General features: G+C 54.8%; 6 protein-coding genes across 6 annotated transcripts; 5 read left to right on the forward strand and 1 right to left on the reverse strand.

Moving 5' to 3' along the window:
- Window positions 1–387: 387 nt before the first annotated feature.
- Window positions 388–1,765, forward strand: ISF_02336 (Zinc finger, C2H2-type/integrase, DNA-binding protein; the record flags this gene model as incomplete). The annotated part of the gene is made up of 3 exons (XM_018845942.1): window positions 388–462; window positions 530–721; window positions 785–1,765. 3 exons carry the CDS (start codon window positions 388–390, stop codon window positions 1,763–1,765), a joined length of 1,248 nt encoding a protein of 415 aa, XP_018706649.1.
- A 1,871-nt stretch (window positions 1,766–3,636) lies between these two features.
- ISF_02337 (intermembrane space AAA protease IAP-1) lies at window positions 3,637–5,903 on the forward strand (the record flags this gene model as incomplete). The annotated part of the gene is made up of 2 exons (XM_018845943.1): window positions 3,637–5,430; window positions 5,487–5,903. The coding sequence occupies 2 exons, from the start codon at window positions 3,637–3,639 to the stop codon at window positions 5,901–5,903; spliced, it is 2,211 nt and encodes a 736-aa protein (XP_018706650.1).
- A 1,455-nt stretch (window positions 5,904–7,358) lies between these two features.
- ISF_02338 (dihydroflavonol-4-reductase) lies at window positions 7,359–8,500 on the forward strand (the record flags this gene model as incomplete). Its single annotated transcript, XM_018845944.1, has 2 exons — window positions 7,359–7,386; window positions 7,476–8,500. 2 exons carry the CDS (start codon window positions 7,359–7,361, stop codon window positions 8,498–8,500), a joined length of 1,053 nt encoding a protein of 350 aa, XP_018706651.1.
- A 223-nt stretch (window positions 8,501–8,723) lies between these two features.
- Window positions 8,724–9,215, reverse strand: ISF_02339 (hypothetical protein; the record flags this gene model as incomplete). Its single annotated transcript, XM_018845945.1, has 1 exon — window positions 8,724–9,215. The coding sequence occupies one exon, from the start codon at window positions 9,213–9,215 to the stop codon at window positions 8,724–8,726; it is 492 nt and encodes a 163-aa protein (XP_018706652.1).
- A 4,022-nt stretch (window positions 9,216–13,237) lies between these two features.
- ISF_02340 (3-oxoacyl-(acyl-carrier-protein) reductase) lies at window positions 13,238–14,266 on the forward strand (the record flags this gene model as incomplete). Its single annotated transcript, XM_018845946.1, has 3 exons — window positions 13,238–13,361; window positions 13,417–13,747; window positions 13,810–14,266. 3 exons carry the CDS (start codon window positions 13,238–13,240, stop codon window positions 14,264–14,266), a joined length of 912 nt encoding a protein of 303 aa, XP_018706653.1.
- A 1,738-nt stretch (window positions 14,267–16,004) lies between these two features.
- ISF_02341 (peptidyl-prolyl isomerase CWC27) lies at window positions 16,005–17,645 on the forward strand (the record flags this gene model as incomplete). The annotated part of the gene is made up of 1 exon (XM_018845947.1): window positions 16,005–17,645. The coding sequence occupies one exon, from the start codon at window positions 16,005–16,007 to the stop codon at window positions 17,643–17,645; it is 1,641 nt and encodes a 546-aa protein (XP_018706654.1).
- Between the last annotated feature and the right edge of the window lie 512 nt (window positions 17,646–18,157).

Below are 18,157 nucleotides of genomic sequence, written 5' to 3' on the forward strand. Positions count from 1 at the left end.
GACGACTCTCACGCCCACTTTCGCGGCCCTGTATCAAAGTCGGCAGAATAAACAGACCCTCGCTCGCTTTGTACCACAATCCAAGCCAAGGGCCTGTCAGTACCTGTCTTTCCCCCCCCCCCGGTCACCAACCCACTTGATTCAGAACCCGGTCCACACACCTTGGATACCCCGGCCGCCTCTTGCCTTTCCGGCATATATTCACCGGCACGCCTCTCACAGAAACCCGTCATCGCTTCGAGCAACTACCTCTTCTTGGGACTTGTATATCATACATATATCTACATCCTGTCCCTCCCCCTCCCCTTACCACATCCCTACTTCCATTCATATTCTGTCTCATCATCCTTATCATCAACATCACCGTCATCCACATCATAACTCACAATGGAGCTCCTCGAACTCGTCGAATATGAGCCTGCCACTCGCCCGTTCCAGTGTGACTGGGACTCGTGCAACAAGGTACGCCTCACCATCCTGGCAGGACCAATTCACAATCACCAGTCACTAACCGCGTCTGTCGCGACAGAGCTTCAACCGCAAGTCAGATCTTCAGCGCCACTACAGAATTCACACCAACGAGCGTCCCTACTCCTGCTCCATCCCCGGATGTGGCAAGAGCTTCATCCAGCGCAGCGCCCTGACTGTTCACATCCGAACTCACACTGGCGAGAAGCCTCATCAGTGCCAACATATGGGCTGCGGCAAGCGCTTCTCTGACGTACGACACAATGGCTCCTGCCCCCCCCTCTCTCGCAACCAACTAACATGACAACTCTCTCAGTCCTCCTCCCTTGCTCGCCATCGCCGCATCCACACCGGCAAGCGTCCCTACAAGTGCGCCCACGACGGCTGCATCAAGAGCTTCTGCCGCAAGACCACCATGGTCAAGCACCAGCGCCGCTCGCACCAGCGCGGCCTTCACCCCAACGAGGTCCTGGACGACTGCTCCTCCGACTCCGATATGGGCGAGTCGCCGCCCACGCCCACGCAGACGGCCATGTCGTGGCCCGTGTCCGCCATCGTCCCCGGCCAGGCGCTGCCCCATGGCCACCACGTCATGCACCGCGCCGCCTCCTTCCCCGACTTCAACCAGCAGATGCACCAGTACAACATGCAGAACGTCGCCGCCGAGTACTCGGTCCAGCCGCCGCACCACCACCACCCCGTCATGCTCCAGCGCAGCCACTCCATCCAGCAGCCCTTCTACGTCGTCGAGCAGGGCAACCCGGGCGTCGCCACCATGAACACCAACATCCACCCGTCCTTCCAGGTGCCGCGCGGCCAGAGCGAGCGCCCGAGCAACAGCGTCGTCGAGATGGCCTACACCACCCAGGGCATGACGACGCCCATCACCAGCAGCCCCGGCTTCTCCCCCGTCGCCGGCCAGAGCCCGGCCGCCATCCGCGACAGCGGCATGTACACGCACGCCGCCCCGTCCCAGGAGAGCCAGTACGCCATGCACAACGCCGCCGCCGTCGAGCAGCAGCCCATGATTCAGTACGCCCCTCAGCCCATGCAACCTCAGCAGCAGCAGCAGGCCCAGCAGCAGCAACCGCAACAGCCCCAGCAGCAGGCTGGGCACTACCCCTCGCCCCAGGCCGAGTCGGAGCAGTGGTACCAGTACCAGGCCCCCGTCGAGGTCGCCACCATCGGCCAGCTGCCCGCCTACGGATCCGGCATCTACGACCTCTACGGCGGCCCCAAGATCGAGTTCGACGACCCGTCGATGCAGCTGCCCAGCAGCCGCATCGCCGCCATCTAAATCGGTCATCGCACAATACCCGTCTTGGCAACCGCGAGTGGTCTACGGCGAGGATCGCTCTTGTACAACAATGCAATAGAGCTATATATTAATACTGTACATGGATTGGGTCGAAGATATACATCATTACGAACGATACGAACACACATTAATATGGTCGGATGAGAGAGATACCAGGCAGGATGTTGGGAACGGGTTTTACAGCACCACGACGCAGTGCCCCAGGGTTTGGAGGTTGGATTGAAGTACTTGGCTGTACATTGTGTCTATCTTTTAATATTTATTACGTTGGGGGGGTATTTGGTTACAGGTGGAATTTATAATTGGGAACATGATTTTTTTTTTCAGTTTAAATTGATATCCTTATTGCAAAGTTCAATGGCAACTTGTTTTTTTTTGTGGCATTTTCCTTTTTCATCTTGCTTTTTGTCCTTTGTCTACTTTCATTGGATATGGAGTGTCTTTTCCTTTTGAACGATTTCGGCTCGCCTCGGTTTTTTCTTTTTGTCGTCCTTCTAACCTGAGAGAGGAACTTGTGCTCCGCGGTGGCTACCCTTTGCGCTTACGTTGTATTGTATTTTATTTTACTCTCTGTTATGTTTTATTTGCTTCTTGCAACAAATTGACAAGCTAGTTCTGCACAAAAAAATTATTCTGATACATCATAAAAAAAACTTGCATGCGCCGCCTCTTTCCCCGCCCCTCACAAAGCGAGTCCTTTCTGTGTGCCTTGTCAAAAAATGCAGTGCCTTTCTCCCCCCCTTTCTATGTGAGACATGACTCTCCTGGCCACTTCGGTAACAGAGCAAACTGGCAGGTAAAATTGGAAGGGGTGGGCTACTTTGCTGATGTCTCTCGCCTTTTCTGGGATAAGCGTTTCTACAAGTTCTGGACGTTTATTCGAATTCTTCCTTTTCTGTCTCACCTGGGATGCCTTGCCCTGAGCGAGAATAAGAGGTGAGTCGTTGACACCCTTGTGGATTATCGGCCAGGCCATGGTGCCTTGTGCCTGGGTGGTCGAAAATTGGGGTTGGCTAACGTCCAAGATGACGCTTGGCGCAGCGCAGGAGGGATGAGCATAATGCCCCATCAGATATAGGTAGTAGAAAGACTGCCGAAAGGGGTGTCTGCAGGGGATTTGAAATGAATTTGAGTACAGAGTGTTGGCACCACCCATGGTATGATGTATGCATGATGCGATTCCAGCCATTGGAGGAGGGCCATACGGTGAGAGCCGTTTGCGAATGGAAATTTGAATATTCAATACTCGACATCACCAGATGTCTCGGTCGGGGTGTCATTCTAATGGCGATTTCCAAAAGTGCACGCTTACATATTCGTCCAAGCGATTTGCCGTGACAATGGTGAGTGTTTGTTCCGGCTGCCGAAGCCATCGCCTCTTTTTTCTAGCGGCTTCTGTCAGGTGATCTGGCGGCGCATCCGTACTGGCCAAGCTGGGGAAGCCATTGGACAGAACGTTGAATGACTAAGCAACAACGTCAGCGAGCCCCGTTGGCGATTGCCTCTCGGAACTAGGTTGGGGCAAATCAGCAAACGGTCGCCCTCGCATCAGGCCACCCACGCCGCATCACATTAGCCGGGCTACCCAAGTCCATTACAATGCATGTCGCTGAATAGTTGCTTTGCATCATCTGTCACCAACTGCCTCGGCATATCGACCAGTGCCTACGCAACCCGAAACAACAGCGGCAGGGGCTATTTTCCTCCGAGGTCACGAGCATCGGCGACTACCTCAATCGAGCGGCGATCCAAATCCATCCGTGCGCAAGACCAACGCAATACTGAGCCGCCATTCTACCGAGATTTATTGACACGCAAGACCCCTCGGCCGCTTTCGCACAATCGCCGCCATGGCTGATCTCAGAGCCGCGGCGTCGCTGTCCCGACTGGGACTGCGTGCCGCCGCTCAGCCAGCGGCATCAATGCGCTTCTACGCGCCCGCTCTGGCGCGGCGCACATTCGCGCAGCCTCAATCGAGACTCGCCCTCGCGCCATTTTCATACCGACAGTACTCGCTTACCGCCACGGCGCTCGCCCTCCGACCTCGGACACAGCTGGCGCTGGACGCGCGCCGGCCGTTTGGCACTTCGTCCAATGGCATCTCTAGGAACCAGCTCGCCAGCGCCGAGGAGTCGGCCAACAGAAACCCCGGCAACGCCAATGCGCAAAACGCATTATACCAGCTACTTCTACGCGCCAACATGCCCGGCATCCTCGTCGAGCGCTACCAGTCCGGCCGCTTCGGCACCAACCCCGCCACGGAGGACGCCTACAGGAAGGCGTTAGCGGCCTTGAACGCCGGTACCAACGCTACCTCGGGCACGACATCGGGTGTCGCCATCGGACGCCTTGGATATGGCTCCGAGGCGGCCATTGCCAACGCCGCGGTCGGGCATGCCGGTCTCGGCAGCGCCACCGCCGGTGGCAGGGGTGAGCCGATCCATGTCGTGGTCCAAGAAACGACGCGCATGTTCATCTTCCGCTGGGTTCGATTCTTCGCGACGTTTATTCTGGTTACCTACCTGTGTTTTGTGGCCGTCACTATTCTCATCGAGTTCCTCAGCTCCTTCCGCCGCGCTGGCGGCAAGACGGACTCTGAGGTCAAGGCCGAGAACCAAAACACGCGATTCACAGACGTTCATGGATGTGATGAGGCCAAGGAAGAACTTCAGGAAGTTGTCGAATTTCTCAAGAACCCTGAGAAGTTCTCCGACCTCGGCGCCAAACTGCCCAAGGGCGTTCTCCTGGTTGGCCCACCGGGTACTGGCAAGACCCTCCTTGCGAGAGCTGTTGCCGGCGAGGCCGGTGTGCCGTTCTTTTACATGTCCGGATCCGAATTTGACGAAATCTACGTTGGTGTCGGTGCGAAACGCGTTCGCGAGCTCTTTGCTGCCGCCAAAGCGAAGTCACCCGCCATCATCTTCATCGATGAGCTGGACGCGGTCGGTGGAAAGCGTAACCCCCGTGACCAAGCTCACTCCAAGCAGACTCTCAACCAGCTTCTGACTGAGCTGGATGGATTTGATCAAGATACCAAGATTATCATCATGGCTGCTACTAACCTGCCCAAGCTGCTCGACAAGGCTCTGACACGACCGGGTCGATTTGACCGCCACATTGACGTCGGTCTTCCCGATGTTCGCGGACGTATCGCCATTCTAGAGCACCATGCGAACAAGATCAAGCTCGCCCAAGACGTCGATCTCAAGGCCATCGCTGCTCGCTCCCCCGGTCGCTCTGGCGCTGAGCTAGAGAACATGCTCAACTTTGCCGCGCTTCACGCCAGTCGCGCCAAGGCCAACGTTATCTCGAGAGCGGACCTCGAATGGGCATTTGATCGCGTGAGCATGGGTGCTGATAAGAAGTCAATGGTCATTTCGGAAAAGGAAAAGGAAATGACTGCGTATCACGAGGCTGGCCACGCTCTGGTTCAACTCTTCGATAAAGAGAGCGACAGCAAGCTGTACAAGGTCACAATTCTACCCAAGGGCGGATCGCTAGGCCACACCGCGCATGTGCCGGCCATGGACAAGTACTCCACGACGGCCGCCGAGTACACCGCCAATATCCGCGTACTTCTCGGTGGCAAGATGGCTGAGGAGATGCGCTTCGGTGATGACAAGGTCACCTCGGGAGTTTCTAACGTAAGTTGAGGCTCAAATTACAAGTAAAACTACAGTATTCTAACGTAAAAAAATAGGATCTCGAGCGTGCTACGGATCTGGGGTTCATGATGGTTGCTCAGTTTGGCATGTCCAGTGTCCTCGGCCCCATGGAATACGGGCGCCGCTACGAGAACCTAAGTTCGGAAACCAGAGCCATTATCGAGTCAGAGGTGCAGAAGAGCCTCAAGAAGTCATACGAGGATGTACGAAAGCTTTTGACCGAGAAGCGCAAAGAATTGGACCTACTAGCCCAGGCACTGGTCAAGTACGAGACACTGGACAAGGATGAGGTGGAGATTGTCATTCGTGGGCAGTCTCTGCCTGGCAGACCAGTACTTGCCCGTGGGCCGATGGTGATGCCGGTCCCGGATGATCCCCCCACCCCTCCTGGGCTCGGCGGTGTGTCCCATCCCGAACCAGAATCGCCGGCGCCTCCGGCACCAGCAGAATGATGAGCGAGCACAAGGTTTTGCTGCCTGTTGCTTTTGGGCCTGTCCAGGAGACGGGAAGGACAATCCATTCGAAAAAAAAAATTAATCAAGTTGACGGGAGTGGGTTCGTTGTCGGAGAAGGGAGCATCTTATTCGGTTTATTTAGACAGGCCGGCGCTTGGAAGAACCATCGAGCAGCACATGGGGCTGCAAGACACAGCGTATTGTACATTACGGATCCCGCCAAAACGGAATCCATAAAAAAGATATCAGCACCACTACATCCAACAGGATAGCAATGCATTTTCATTCTTGTTCATCAGTCATAATCATCTATTGCCTCGTGACTAAGCGACCATGTCTTGGATCCGTCTACACCTGGATGGATGTATGGATAGTTCAAGGGATTGGGGGCCAACAGGGTACGGCCAGTGCGAGACAATTTTCAGCCTGGTCAGCATCATGGCATGTGACCCCATAGAGGAACACTCTGACTCACAAATAGAAATCCATCACATCTCAACCGTCGCTGGTAGTCGGCAGCAAGCGATTCCGGTGTTGCCGGTCTACCGGGCGGCCGGGCGGGGAAACTGAGAGGCTTGGACATTCCGACCCGTCCAATCTGCCGCAACGTGCAATTAGTTAACCCATTTCCCCATCTACCGTGAGGCTTAGAACGGTGGCGACTGGGGGTGCTTTGATAACTACCATTTGGGTGCATTTCTTTTATCACCGAAACTAGAGTGGGCTTGCCGTCGCGATGGATTACATGTTGACGTTGGCGGCCAGACTTGGACCGATGCCTGATTGGGCCAAGCCAAGAAGAGTCAAGGAAATAATCATGGTCGGCCTCATGGATGGATGGCCTGCTTCCTTCTCTCTTGTGAATGTTTTCGGAGTTAACGACCGCTTTACACTGGGGTTCAGAATTTGCTTCCTGACCCGCCAAGTCCCTTGACGCAGCCGGTGGCTGTACAAACCAATAGTCATTACTTAACCGCAAGGCGTCTGCCAGTCACTGGTCACCGCCCACGCCACATGGGCATGAAATTACGTGTTGGTGTGAGGAGAGAAGACTAAACTTCCGTCAACTTGGTTCCATCACAGATCCCGTCGGCGCGAGGCGCTGTGAGGACGGGCACGCTTGGATGAGCACAGTTAGCGCAAGAACTAGTTGATCGTCACCACGGAGGAAGATGTTGTGCGCGATGGAACCCTTGATTGACGTCAGCCATTCGTCCTCCCCCACGGCCACGGGTGGCTAACCTTCCTCCGTTGGTGCGGCTCGTTGGTGGGGGAAGGCGGGCGGGCAGCGGCGATAGCAACATGGTGAGGGACGGAGAGGGAAGCTTTGACGGCGTTAGCAGCCAGTGGTGGTATTTAAAGTTCTCTATCTTCTAGTTTAAATAGAAATCAATTCCCTCGTTGTTCCAACCTTCGTCATTCCGTACCATCACTTCCAATAACCGCTTCGCAATGGCAACTGAGACTATCCTGCTGACTGGTAAGTGACCTCCCCCGCGAACAGCTTCAAATCTGCCTCAGAAAAAAAAAAAAGGTCGCTCCCTAACACTTCCTCTCTTCCTAATTCAGGCGGCTCCGGCTTCATCGCCGCCCACATCCTCGAGCAGCTGCTCGCCAAGGGCCACACCGTCATCACCACCGTGCGCACGCAGGCCAAGGCCGACACCCTCGCGGCCGCCTACCCGGACCTCGTCTCCGCCGGGCGCCTCGCCGTCGAGCCCGTCGGCGACATCGCCGTGCCCACCGCCTTCGACGCCGTGCTTGCCGCCCACGGCCCGCGCCTCTCCGCCGTCCTGCACACCGCCTCGCCCTTCCACTACGACTTCACCGACCCGCAGGCCGCCCTCCTCGACCCGGCCGTCAACGGCACCCTCGGCATCCTGCGTGCCATCCGCGCCCACGCCCCGCGCGTCCGCCGCGTCGTTGTTACCTCCTCCTTCGCCGCCATCCTCGACGCCCGCAAGGCCCGCGACCACGCCACCGTCTACACCGAGGCCTCCTGGAACCCCAACACCGCGGACGATGTCGTCGCCTCGGGCGGCGACAAGATGACCGCGTACCGCGTGTCCAAGACGCTGGCGGAGCGCGCCGCGTGGGATTTCGTGGCCAAGGAGAAGCCGGGGTTCGACTTGGCGACGGTGACCCCGCCGCTGGTGTTTGGGCCGGTGGCGCACCACCTCAAGTCGGCCGACGCGATCAACACCTCCAACGCGCGCGTGGTGGCGCTGCTCCGCGGCGACTGGGAGCGCGACGGCATCCCGGACACGGGCACGATGGTGCTCTGGGTGGACGTGCGCGACGTCGCGGCCGCGCACGTCCGCGCGCTGGAGCTGCCCGAGGCGGGCGGTCGCCGGCTGTTCGTGGTCGGCGGGCGCTTCGACAACAGGCAGGTGGCGGACGTCGTGTACCGCAACTTCGAGGACCGCAGAGACGCGGTGCCGGGCCCGGAGGTCAAGGGCGGCGAGGCCCCGCCGGAGGGGGAGCTCTTCCGCATCGACAACTCGGCGACCGACAAGCTGCTCGGCATCAAGTGGACGTCGCTGGAGAAGAGCATCACCGACCTGGTAGGCTCGCTGAAGGGGCTGAAGATTTAAAAAGAAAAGTACGGATTTTGATGGGCTCAGGGTATAAAGTAGTCTGTGCGAGTGAATAAATAGTATTAGATTTTACATTTCGCTTCAACAATGTTATCCATTGTCTCGTCTAACGTCTAGCTGTATATATGTATGTGCATGCCGCCCGCCCTGTGTTCGTTATGTATACATGTGTTTCGCCGTCGCCGTGTCTCTCCACCAGGGTGGTACTGGATGCTGCAGTTCAGTATGATCCTGCCATCCTCGCCAACTCCTGCTCTTGGAGAATGGGGCTGCGACTCGGCCGGCGCGTCGTCGGCGTCTGCGGTGCCAGCCCTGCCGGTGCCTCGTCCCTCGACGTCGCCCAGCTATCGCCCCAAGTGCCGCGCATGGGGCCCGTCATGATCTTGGACTCCGAGCTCTCGCCGCTCTCGTTGCTAACTTGACCGGACAGGTCATCCTCCCGCGGCGGAAACTCGAGTGCCACGCCAATCGCATTGGGTGACACCTCAGCGCGCGACCGGCTCCCGGATCGCGTCGTCGCCGTTCGGGAAGGCGTACTTGGAAGGTCTCTAGATGGTGGCGGTCCGGGGTCGGCCAGCGACGACGCATATGAAATCGAGGCAAACTGGCTCCGCGTCGGGCTTAGGTAAGGGCCGCGGCCCCGGGTTGGTGACAGCGGCCCTGAAGGTTTGCGCTCCGTGGCCAGGGCAGCACCGGCAGCAGCCGCATTCATTGCCACAGGCGGACTGGTGGTAGAGCCATAGGGCGAAGCGATTCCCGACCGTGATGCCGTTGGAAGATGGAATCCTTGGCGTAACCGTGACGGGCCACTCTCAATGAGCATCTCTGTTGACCCTGTAGGCAAGAGCCTTCTCTCCTTTAATCTCGGCGGCGGTGTAAGTGGTGATCCATCACGTCCTAGATAAGAGGGCGATGGAGTCACAAACGGAGAAGTCGGAGAGATTGGTGGCACGAGTATCAGGCTTGGTTGGCTGCCTCCCTCTTGTGGCTCTGGCTGTCGACTCTTCCTGCCATACCGGTAGTGCCACAAGACGGCAATTATGGCTACCAGAATAGCGCCACCAACAGCAGCGGCGATTATAATTTTTGCGGCTGTGGATAGTCCCCCAGTGTTGTCACCTCTAGGCCCGGAGATGTTATCCGTAAGTCGCGGGTCCACCAGAGAGGATATTCTAGGCAGTGCGGCGCCAGCACCACTAGTACTTGTTGTCTCAGAGGTTGAAGTCGCAGTGCTGCCTGACGAACTCGAAGTCAAGGTCATGCTTTGTGATATTGTTGAAGTTTTACTCGTGTAGGTCGTCGTCGACCGGGTGGCGTCTGTGGTCGTCATGGACGAAGTGGGATACGACGTTCTTGAATAACTTGACCGAGTAGAGGTGGTTGTTGGTGAAATGATCGTTCGTGAGCAAGGTATATCACTGCTGGGGAGAAGCGTATTGATGCAGGTATGTGTTGTTGGTGGCGGGCCGGGATCCTGGATTGGTTTGTAGCCTAGACTGTTGCCTTGTTTCAGTATTGAACACAGCAGCAATATTATCGATGGAAAAAAAAAAGCTCGGGTTACCTTGAACAAACAGTAATTAAAAGGTCGACATTTGCTACACAAGGCCGTTAGCATAACTGGAATTTACTGCAACACACAGAAAAAGCAAGAGCCGGAGGGAAGGAGTATATCTTATACTTACGATCATAGCCGGGCAGTGCAATATTGTTCACGCCGCAGAGCTGCGCATCACAGCAGTACAACCCGATGAGCATGTCTGCTATTTGAGGCTGGTCAAGTTGCGTAAGAACACTGCAGAAGACATCGTAAGTCTCCTCACTGGGTGCGAGCAACCGTCGGAGGCTGTCTCGGCAGCCTCTGACGCAACTCGGCGCATCTTTCACGTCGCTTGCGATCGCGCCCCATGCGCTTCCAACGCACGCTTCCATGACTAGCTCGGCGCGGTGTAGATCGATTGTGTGCAGGATCCGTCAACAGAGGTTGCAGCCAACTCGTATTGCTGAAAGTAAGGCATGAGGTCCGCGGATGTTATAAACGAGGAGGCTGACCGAAGGGTGAGTAAATGGTTGGCTCTCTGGGAGACAAGCTAGACTTCTGCCCTGATCGGGAGGCAACGCATGAATTCGATTGGGGAAAAAATACGAGCCAAGTCGGTTATTTCGTCGCACTGCGTCTGGAGATGTACACTCTCTTCTGTGTTCCCCGAACCTAGAAAGAGGCGTTGTAGAAAGTTCCCTCCTACCCAACCCAAAAGAGCGACGTAATGATGCTTTCAGAACGTTGGTACCGTTCAGCTCGGGACGGGGAGGCTGAGAGTGCGTGGCGTGCTGAATTTCTTTTGCCGCAGTACGCTATTTTGAAAATAGATGAAAGAGGCTTGTTAAAGTGGTGGTGTTTGAGGAACACGGACCCGAAGACGAGGAGCGTTGGATCGGTAGAGAATACAGGCGCTACAGCGTCATGCAACGCACAAAGGGAGACTCGAGCGTTGGTACTTGGGGATGGCCCGCTGTTACGGGTTGCTGCGTAACGTATCCGTCCAAAGTTTCCAAACTCCAGGAGCAAGCGAGGCAGGGGTGTGATGGCTCAAGATATAAGTGTCCCGAGAGGTTGGCGGATAATATGGTGGGATTCTGCTACTCGGGCGCAGCAGAACCGGGCTGGGGTCATGACACGTCCCATTAGGTATGTTTTGTAAACCGGCCACATGGCTCCTCCCCAGCCTCTCTTTGATCTCATAAGGATCAGGATCAATGTCTAGTGAGGCACATTTACACTTGGCGTTGTGACTGTCTCGGTGACATTGCTTGGTCTGTCCGCTTCACATCTTAGACAAGAGAGGACAAATGACTTGCAGGTGTCGTGTTCTTTGTTGGCCGGGGGCGACGTGACAGGGCGCGCTGAACAAAGGAAGTTATTTGCCTATGGGTTATAGTATGGCCCCTTAATTTTTATCTGTTGCCCGCCGATAGATCAATGGCCATGAATATGGGCGCATTTCTCACACACTTCTTACAAGAAGAGTGAGAGGATGGTGTATGACGGGTCCACATGCGAAACATTGGACGCATGGCAGTCCTGCAGCATGTCCGGCTTCTCATTGGAAGTGTAGTCGAGCTGCGACTTGGCGGGCTTTCTTCTTAGGTGGGAAAGGTGTAAAGTATTTGCATTCGAGCGAGAAATTGAATTTTTTTTTTCTCGTATTTGGCTGCAGGTCTGTCAAGGTTGTTATGGCTGCCGTGGCTGTTAATATGTCGGCTGGTGGTAAGCAGCCGATGGCGTATCTTCAGGTGGCCCCTGCTGCTGTCGGGTCACTTTCTCTCGATTAGTTGTTCTTAGCCGTTGCTTGCCTCGCGCAAGAGTTGGCAATGTCAGACGAAAATAATAAGCGCAGCAAACATCTCGACCAGCAAAAACTCGGTTCTCGATAAAGTTGGCTGCCGCATGAGTTTTCTGTTTTGGCGACAGCAGCCGCCTGGCTTGGAACATTGTTTCACAGAACAACCATGGCGGAGGCAAACTGTGTACCGATGTGTGCCGCTCGTCACCTTGCCGAGCTGAAGCAAATTGTCGATTTGTGTTGCGGGTGCGTCCAGCTGAATTTGCCAGTAGCAGCGGCTCGGGAATCGATATGCAATTGCAAGCTGCCCTTACAGTCGAGATGCGCAAATCGCTTGGTTCGGTTCGCGCGACCGAAGTCAGCTCAGCGCATCGGCAAAATCGATGCTGCGGTTGAGCTGGACAGGCTTTCATGAATTGAGCGCAAACCAATTTTGATGATTGCAAAACTCAAGACGTGCCAAAGGCGATGGCTGTCCTGAGTTGACGGTGCGGGCTGTCATCCGCGGCCGGTGGCGGCCGTTGGGCCTTCAAGGCCAAGATTTGAGGCTTTCCAGCACGTGTTAGAATCATGATGAAACCGATAAATGGGTGGCTGGCGTGATGAAGGAAGCGTCACCGCGCACAACAATGGATGCGACTGTGGTTTTGTGTTGTTGAAGGAAGTAAACGGCGGCGTTTGCTGACTGGCTGGCCGACAAGCTGGCGAGAGTCCATGCCCACTTTGAGACGGCTCCTTGTAACGAGGGTATTAGATGAGCCAGTTGCCCTGGCACCAACGTCCCTTCTTTCCCGCTTTTTTATTTCCATGAATAATTGGCAACGGGAATTCGAATGCTTAAATTGCTTAACTCACTTCTCTACACATTCAGTGTCGCGTGCGACTCGGCCACGTTGAGCGAAATGGCCGAAATGTCCGTTCCGTGGGGCTCATAGCGGTCAACATCGCCTCAGCAGTGCAGTGAGCGGTTGCGCGGGAAGTGCCTACCTACTGTACATACATACTTACGAATAGGTACTTTCGCTTGAGGTGCTGTTTAAGCCGATGACAGGCATGAACTGTTATTTCATGCACACACTGTCTAGAAATTGTGTATGTATATATATCATATGTCAGTTAAACACATATCATAGGTTTACCCCAGAAACCTGAAATTCCCGTTGCGGACCAAGGCATGATGCTAGCGCATCTGTCATCCAATTACCCCAAGATTTGGCTCCTCTTGTGCCTCGGCAGGTCAGGTTCGGACTTTGCGGCCCATCCAATCCGACAATGTTTGCTCGCGCGGAGCATCCCAGAGATTCATAAAACGACAGATCTCGCATCTGCATCTCTCATTGATACACATCCCATCCCGTGTACCGCCCAAGCAATCCACACCGGCATCACAATGGCCGACCAAGCACGAGACCGCATCGAGGCCCTGGGCAAGCAGCTCGGCCTACCTCCTATCCAGCGCAAGGCTGGCCCCTCCAACGGACTTCGCCTCGAGGGCAAGGTCGCCATCATCACAGGTAAGGAAGGGCAGATATTTGCCGAGTGTGTGTGATTGACGATCCCTCGTTTCAGGCGCCAATTCACCCATGGGCATCGGCCGCGCCACCGCCCACCAGTACGCGGAGAGCGGCGCCAAGGCCATCTACATTTGCGACTTTGATGGCACTCACTTGGAGAGTCACAAGAAGCAAATCAACGCCGCCTATCCTTCTGTAGATGTTCATGTTCGTCAGTTTGACGCTGGCGATGAAGACAAGGTCAAGGCCGTCATCGACGATGCTCTGGCCCAATACAAGCGCCTGGACATCTTCTTTGCCAATGCCGGCATCATCGGCAAATATGGCATGTTTACCGACTACACAGAGCAAGACTTCTTGGAAGTCATGAGAACAAATTCTTGGAGGTACTATAACTCCTACTTCGCTCACCTCATTGTCATCATACTAAACTAATCCACCCCTACAGTGTCGTCGCGGCCGCCAAGCATGCCGCTCCAGCGATGCAAAAGACCTCTGCAGAGAAGCCCGAGTCTAACGGCAGCATCATTGCCACTGCTTCCGTAGCTGGCATCCGCTCCAATGCGGGCACCACTCCCTATGCGGCCTCCAAGGCCGCCGTCATCAATACTGCCCAGACAATCGCCTACCAGCTCGCCGGAACTAACATCCGCATCAATGCCATCTGCCCGGGTATCATCGAGACCGGCATGACGGCGCCCGTGTATGAGTCTGCACGTGCACGCGGTACCGACAAGAAGATTGGTCAGGTCAACCCCTTGAAGCGCGGTGCCCATGCCGACGAAGTAGCGCGGGTTGCCTTGTTCTTGGGTAGTGATGAATCCAGCTACGTGAACGGTCAGGCTTGGGCTGTGGACGGTGGATTGAGTGCCGGCCATCCATATATCCTTGGGAAGATGGCTTAGTTGTACTACCATATACATAGCTCACGCTGATAATTGAATACGGTGAAACCAAGTGATGGGGGCTTGTGATTGACACTGCATTGGATATGATGACATGAACTTGACGCGCAGGTGTTCACATTGCACCATCCTAACATAGCCTGTCAATAGCAGGTGTATCTCGGGGAATCTTTCTGCACACTGCGTCTCTATGTCATTAATCCTGTCTAGAGGTTTTCCTATACATCAATCTCCATAGCACCTTGTTCGGCCAACAACTTATCGATCCTCGCCAGCTGTGTCTCCTTCCATGTCTTGTAATCTGCCCTCCGACTTTCACTCAAGAAATCATATCGGTCTTGGAACATCGTGTCAGCCCGTCTCCCCGTGCCCTCCTGCGGTCCTTCCTCGGCGTCATCCATATTCACATCGCCATCGCCAATGTTTTGAACCACGTCATTTATCCCTCGGTACCAATCGCTATCCAACCACCCGCTTGTCTTCGCTGCTTCGACCATCGCGTCAAAGTCTTTGGCTTTCACCGTGTTCCACTCTTCCCACGCCCCAGCGTCTTCTGCCCCAATAAAGACAACTTCCTTGCGTGCTCTACTCAAGATGCCCAAAATTTCTTTTCGAATCGGAGCATGACTGTCGCTGTCGAGAGGGACTCCACTTGTTATCGCCTGAAATCGTATCGTGACATGATACAGGACAGCTGCTAGCACCTCCGTTGTCTGACTGATGGCCCAGTCCTCTTCAATCTTCCGGCCTCCGGGGAATAAGATAGACTCGATGCCTGCTAACACAGTGGGAGCCAATTTCTTACTCCCTGTCTCAACGCTGAAGAATCGAATCACAGGTGCCACCCACGGTGGTAGCCCTGTCCTCCCGCTCTCGCCATCAGCCCCAGTGGGCGTGCTTTTGCTTATCGGTGTCGTAAGCTTGCGGAATTTAGCTAAGCTCTGTTCCTTTGTCGGCGTTCCACGGGAGGGGAGAGGCCGCGATGGTGTGCTGGCAGCACTCTGCTCCGCGCCAAGCTTGGCAACTGGTGTGCGAACGCGACCAGAGCTGCGTCGCGCGCTGCTAGAAGCAGAAGGTAGAATATTGTCCAGGTGGGAATAGAGTCGCTTATATATCCTTGGCGGCACGGGAGGTCGAGGCTCGATAGGCGGCAGATCAAGTTGTATCTTTAAGCGATCGCATGCAATGTTCGCACAGGCGTATGGTCGGGCAATCTCCTCGTCGGCTTTGAGAGTACTTGCTTGGTTCCGCGATTGAGCAAGAAGTGAGCTGGCAAGCTCCACGAGTGATGACGGTAAATCTGCGCCATATGATGGCATCAAGGATAGTAGTGCCAATTCAATTTCTCGACTCATGGTGATATGCGTGAATGACGAATGAATGGACAATTAACCGCAGGGCTTATGAGGATGAACGCGTTAGGTGGGCGCGTTTTCAGTGTCGCTTCCTGATCCTGGTACCCGGGCTTTGGGTGACGTTGGCCACGAAAAAAAGGTTCAATCCGATTCCTATCTGAATGATAAGCCAATTCTTTAACTTGAATAATTCAGCTGGCACGTTCGCTCAGAGTCCAGTCGGTTCTTGTATTTGGGTCGTTTGTTCAGCCCAGATGCCTTTCTCGTGTGGGGCGAGCTGGTGGCCAAAATCTGGAGCTTGGGTCGGCAACTCCAACTTTTTGCACCAGCGACGAAAACATCTTCACAGCGATACGCGCGGCTAGGGCACGGCAGCCGTGATCATGTCGGCCATCTACAATCTCGAACCTCAGCCGACAGCGTCTGCGATTATCCACACCACGCTCGGCGAGATTCTCGTCGAGCTCTTCGCAAAGCAGACTCCGCTTGCCTGTCGCAACTTTCTTCAACTCAGTCTCGACGGCTATTACGATGGTACCATATTCCATCGATTAGTTCCCAACTTCATTTTACAAGGAGGCGATCCGACCGGCACTGGCAATGGTGGCGAATCTATATACGATGGCGGCGCATTCGGCGGCGACCTGGACCCTTGGCCAATGGACCAGCGTCATGGCAAGAATGCCGGACCGACGGGTATCAACTTTCGAGATGAGTTCCACTCGCGCCTCAAGTTCAACAGACGCGGACTATTGGCGATGGCGAACGAAGGACACGTCGATACGAACGGTAGCCAGTTCTTCTTCACGCTCGACAAAACAGAGGAACTAAATGGCAAGAACACATTATTCGGTCGCGTGGCTGGCGATACCATATACAATTTGGCAAAAATTGGCGAATCCGAGGTGGAAGAGGGCACAGACCGACCCATGTATGCGGTCAAGATTGAGCGCATCGAGATCCTCGTTAACCCGTTCGAGGACATGGAGAAACGCACACGTGTGGCTGCGCATTCGGAAAAGAAGCCCGCAGAAAAGGAAAAGAAGAAGAAGAAGCGCAAGGCCGGAAAGCAGCTTCTTAGTTTCGGGGATGAGGAGGGCGACGAGGAGGTTACTTCGCTACCGAAGAAGGCAAAATTCGACACTCGTATAGTGGTGGACGACGGTTCGGCTGAGGAAGAGCCCAGGGCGAAATCAACAAAATCGAAAGCAGCAAAGAAAGGAAAGACGAGTGCACCGGAAGTTAAGGACGCCGGCGCGGGGGAGACGACAATAGAGCCTGCGACACAGCCTGAGGAAACAGAACGCCTAAAACTAAACGACAGCGATAGTGAGGCTGCAGGGGACTATCCAGAGGTGCCCAAGAAGACGGCTTTGCAAAAGGCCAACGAAGAAATTGCCGCTCTTAAGGCTTCTATGAGACGGACCATTCACGCTCCGAAGGAGGAGGAGCCTCGCAAGAAATCGGCCCTGGCTTCGATGATTCCGGAAACATCCATTCGAGGAGCGCGTAAGAGACACACCGGTGGTTCCAGTGCCATCTCGTCGGATGATCAAGCTACTCTGAAGCTTCTCAAGGGCTTTCAATCACGGCTCGACAAGGCGCCGCCAGGAAAGGAAGTTGCCAAGAACGGTAGCGAGGATGACGACGAAGCGAAGAAACGCCAAGCTGGTGGGGATGATGAGGCCGAGCTCTGTGACCTGCACTTTATTGCAAACTGCCAGAGCTGCACATCATGGGATGAGCAGGACAAGGAGGAGAGCGACGACGAAGGCTGGATGTCGCACACGTTGTCATTCGCCGCGGACAAACTCGGCAAGGATCTGAGCAATCGTAAAAACGCCGAAGAAGAGTTGGTTGTCATTGACCCTCGAAATAAGGAGCAGTCGATGCGTGAAGAGAAGCGGGCAAAAAGAGACGCCCGATCGGGCGGATCTGGACGCGAGTGGGATCAACGGCGAGACCAGACCAGAAACGCCCAGATGGCGCAGGCTGCATCGCTGGCAGGTCGTGGTGCCAAATAAACAGATAACAGAATATATAATCGATACCCTTTTCATCTCCTTGCGCCAACCAAACTGATCTATTAAAATCAAGCCCCAGACCCAGCGCAAGGCAATCACCAACACAGTTCAGTGTACGTACATACACGCATAGGTAGTGGTTACACATTGTTATTGTCCGCAAGTCATTGACAGTCCCTGATCATGAAACAAGGTAGCGATCGTATTGCGGAGCGGATCAAGAAAGGCATTTTCAGTCTCCTCAAAACGCGTCAATAGACAAAGAGACTATTTTCGATAATGTGTACACGTTACCCCTAAGTTAAAAAGTACGTACAACATCATATAGCCCACTCTGTAATACTAAAGTGACAGCCTGAGTCCGCCCCGCCAAAGTCACGTGTAATTCTTGCAGGCCTCACTTTTTGCGTATCGAGACTTATCAGTAGCCGCTGTGATTGGCCAAATCCGGGACCGGCTGCTCTTGTATCGTCCTTGTCCATCTGCCCGCTAACTTAAAAGTTGTTTTTGGT

Source organism: Cordyceps fumosorosea (assembly GCF_001636725.1).
Source record: "Cordyceps fumosorosea ARSEF 2679 chromosome Unknown scaffold_4, whole genome shotgun sequence".
In the NCBI taxonomy this organism is placed as follows: domain Eukaryota; kingdom Fungi; phylum Ascomycota; class Sordariomycetes; order Hypocreales; family Cordycipitaceae; genus Cordyceps; species Cordyceps fumosorosea.